Below are 3,280 nucleotides of genomic sequence, written 5' to 3' on the forward strand. Positions count from 1 at the left end.
CTCTCTCTCTCTCTCTCTCTCTCTCTATATATATATATATATATATATATATACATACACACACACACACACACCCCTTCAGTTGAATCCAAAGACAAGGGGAGAAATTACTCCCTCCGAAGTGCCAGCTCAGTCAAGACAAAAGGTGAAATGTATTAGCTGCTTAGCAGGCCCCTGATCTCCTTCAGTTCTTCCTGCACTGCAATTCCACCACATCCAATCATCCCCAAACCAGAAGGAGGATAGATCTCTGCCTGCCTTCCTCCACTGCCCCCACTTCACAGTTGGTATGGCCCCTATCCCCAGAGGCTTCCAATCTTCACACACATTTTCCCTGGGCTATTCTCCTATTGCTTTAAGTTCTGTGGGCTCTGAGCCTGGCTTTGGATCCACACAAACTCCTGTCTAACCAGGTCTCAAAGCCCTGTGGCTTGCCCTTGCCTTGCTGGAGATTTGATTGCAGCCCAGCAGGGCCCAGCACATTTCCAAGGGTATAGATGAGACATATTAGGCCCTCATGCCAGCGACACAGGCAGGCAGCAAAGGCGTATTGTCGTCGTCACCCCCACACTGAGGGAGGAGGCATCTCTGCTCAACACACACACACACATGCATGTGCACACACACACCACATGCCAAAATGCCAAGGAAGGAGTCAGGAGCAGAACCTGGCTTGGGACAGGATGGGGGCTGCCATGGGGACCAGATTCTAGGTGATTCAGCACTCTGCCCACTCTTGGCCCAGCCCATGGGCCACACTCATGACAGCTCCAGATGCCAAAGTGCTGACTTGGAGGCTGAAGCAGAATCTTTTCTAAAATCCAAAATTCTCCAGCCCTCCAGCAGGGCTCCTCGTTCAGGCCCTTACATCAGGGCTCAGGCCAAGCCCTAGGAGGAGTCTGCTCAGTCATTCCCCTGGACTCTGCCCCTTCCCCATCCTAGTTTCCCAATGCCTAGCACCCCCTCCCCCAATTCATCTAGGAAACAAACCTGAACAGCTAGAGGACCAGGGCAGCTGCATGGCTGGAGAGGAACATAAGAGAGAGGCCTACTCACCCCCAGCATTCTTCTTCCCCAAGCCACAAATAGGATCAAATACGCAGAAAAGGGTTATATTCCACAACTGAGATCCCCATGCAGGGAAGGAGGGTCCAGGGACCACTGAGGGAGGGCTGGGTATAGGCTGTGTGGCTCCATACAGCACCAGGAAGGGCAGTGAGGAAAGGTGACGGGTGTCAGGCCAGCTAACAGCCAAAGAGGGAGAAGGCGGGGTTCTTGAGAGGGACTGTGATGCGGGAGGACACCAAGAGGCAGCTGGGAAGGGGCTAGGACAGGGTGTGCACAGGGGAACTGGGGGAGGACAGGAACCGTGAGGGAGCGAATGGAGAGACAGGACACCAACTGGTAGGGGCATGAGATGGATAAGAGAATAGGGGAGGCAAAAAGGGGCTGATGTGTGCGGTAGGAAAAATAGGAGGCATGGGGTCATCCAAAGTGGGGTGTCGAGGTAAACAGAAGTACAAGGGCAGGCAGGGCTCACGGACGAGGCGGGGACAGAGAGGAAAGGGAAAGGGTTGAGGATGCGGGAAGGGGGAGGGGACACGGCCAACGAGATAGAAAGGGTGTTGGGGTGGGCAAGGGGCTGGTAGTTGGACGGGGATGGGGTGCGTATATGGACAGAATCGGACGGATTCGGGGCAGGTAACAGTGTGGAGAGGGGAAGAGATGGGAATGTGGACGGAGGGGGAGGGGGACAGGTCAGGGGATGGAGACAGAGAGAGGAGGGCGGGAACAAGGGGGTGTCGCTAGGTGGGTTTCCATGACTCTCTATCCCCATCTCTCCGGTGTTCGCGCTCGCCTACCTCCAAGAGCTCGGGCTCCGGCCCTGGGCGCTGTCCGAGCTGTCCGCTGCCGGCGCCGCCACTTCCCCCGCGTCCCCTGCAGCGCCTCTCGCCGCCAGCCGCCGCATTAGGGCAGAGACCAGCCCGTGCGCGTCCCCGGGCGGCCGGCGCGCCCCCGACAGCCTGCGTGCGCGCCCCCACGCCCCTCCCTTCGCGCGCCGAGCGGCCGCGGAGCGGGGACCAGGACAGAGGCGGAGGGAAGGATGCTCTGGACGCAGCCCCGCCTGGCGCGCTGGGGAGCGGGTGCGCAGAGCCAGGGCCGGGAAAAAAAAAATCTTCCTTTCTCTTTTCACCTGAGCCCTCTTTGCAGGCTTGCCTTGAGAGTGATAACAACTAGTCTCCCCCGTTTCCGTTCGCTGAGCACCTACTACGTGCACAACACACAGGAAGAGGTACACTGAAGCCCCCGCAGGATCGCGTGTCTGTCCCTCCACCATAGACTGTGACTTGAGGGAGCAGGAAGTTGCCAGACAGCTTGTGTTCTCAGGGCCTAGCACAGAGACTTGTTTGTGGTAAACTCTCCAGTAACGTTTGTTGATTGGCAAGTCGTTGGATCCTGATTCGGGGATGTGAGAGGTTGTGACTACTATTAACAGTGCAGGGCTTTCTTTTAAAAATGGGAGATTTCCTCTGTCCTAGGGGGACTCAGGCCTCAGTCTTGGCTGGAGAACTATCTGACATGATAGCAAGACGTTTCTCTGTGGACCTCAGTTTCCACAACTGAACCATGAAAAGTTGATTGGGTGGTCGCCCAAGGTCTCTTCTAGCTCTGACATGAAGACTGCATTATGTCCTGGCTAATGTGCACAGGACCTGAGCTCAGAATTATCACCTGAAATAGTGGAAAGATCCCAATTAGGGCATCATAGAATCTTAGTCTTGGAAGAGTACTTGGAAGCTTCTAGTTCAGCTCCTCATCCAAAACTACAGTCCCCTGCAACACCCTTCTGTGGCCCCATTCAAGGGCTAATTGGGTTCCTTTCTCTGTGCTCATAGCTCCTACCCTGGCACCACTTCCTTTATTCTGGATGAGAACACCAAAGTTCAAGGAACCTGCCCAAGTAATAATTCAAAGCCCAGATGCATCTGACAGTGCCTAGTTAAAACTACTTTGCTATTTTAAGATGGGCCCTAAGATTTTTAGATTTCACCAATACTAGAATCTTCTAATATGGTCAAGTTGAAGGATCACAGGATTTGCCAAGAAAGTCCTGGCTTACCAGCAGGGTGAACTTGGGCAGTTCACTTAACCTCTCTAAGTCTTCTTTTTCCCATCTGTAAAATGGGGTTAGAGTGAGCACAATGAGATAAAGCACTGAACCAAAATGTTCTTTACAAATGTTAATTATTGTTTAGCCTTCCCTCACCTTTCTTCATTA

At 53.8% G+C, this 3,280-nt stretch overlaps 1 protein-coding gene across 21 annotated transcripts in view; it reads right to left on the bottom strand.

Annotated features, from left to right (window-relative positions):
• NFASC (neurofascin) overlaps positions 1 to 1,985 on the bottom strand; it is a 204,655-nt gene extending 202,670 nt beyond the window's left edge. For 19 of the 21 annotated variants that reach the window (XM_017881014.1, XM_017881013.1, XM_017881006.1 and 16 more), the window contains exon 1: positions 1,863 to 1,978. In XM_017881014.1, the coding sequence (XP_017736503.1) occupies positions 1,863 to 1,969 (107 nt within the window). In that variant the 5' untranslated portion in view covers positions 1,970 to 1,978. Of the gene's footprint in view, positions 1 to 1,862 lie in introns of all 21 variants that reach the window. The other 2 variants (XM_017881003.1, XM_017881016.1) reach the window with 2 other exon arrangements.
• Positions 1,986 to 3,280: the final 1,295 nt, after the last annotated feature.

Source organism: Rhinopithecus bieti, unplaced genomic scaffold (genome assembly GCF_001698545.2).
Source record: "Rhinopithecus bieti isolate Rb0 unplaced genomic scaffold, ASM169854v2 scaffold_12049, whole genome shotgun sequence".
In the NCBI taxonomy this organism is placed as follows: Eukaryota; Metazoa; Chordata; class Mammalia; order Primates; family Cercopithecidae; genus Rhinopithecus; species Rhinopithecus bieti.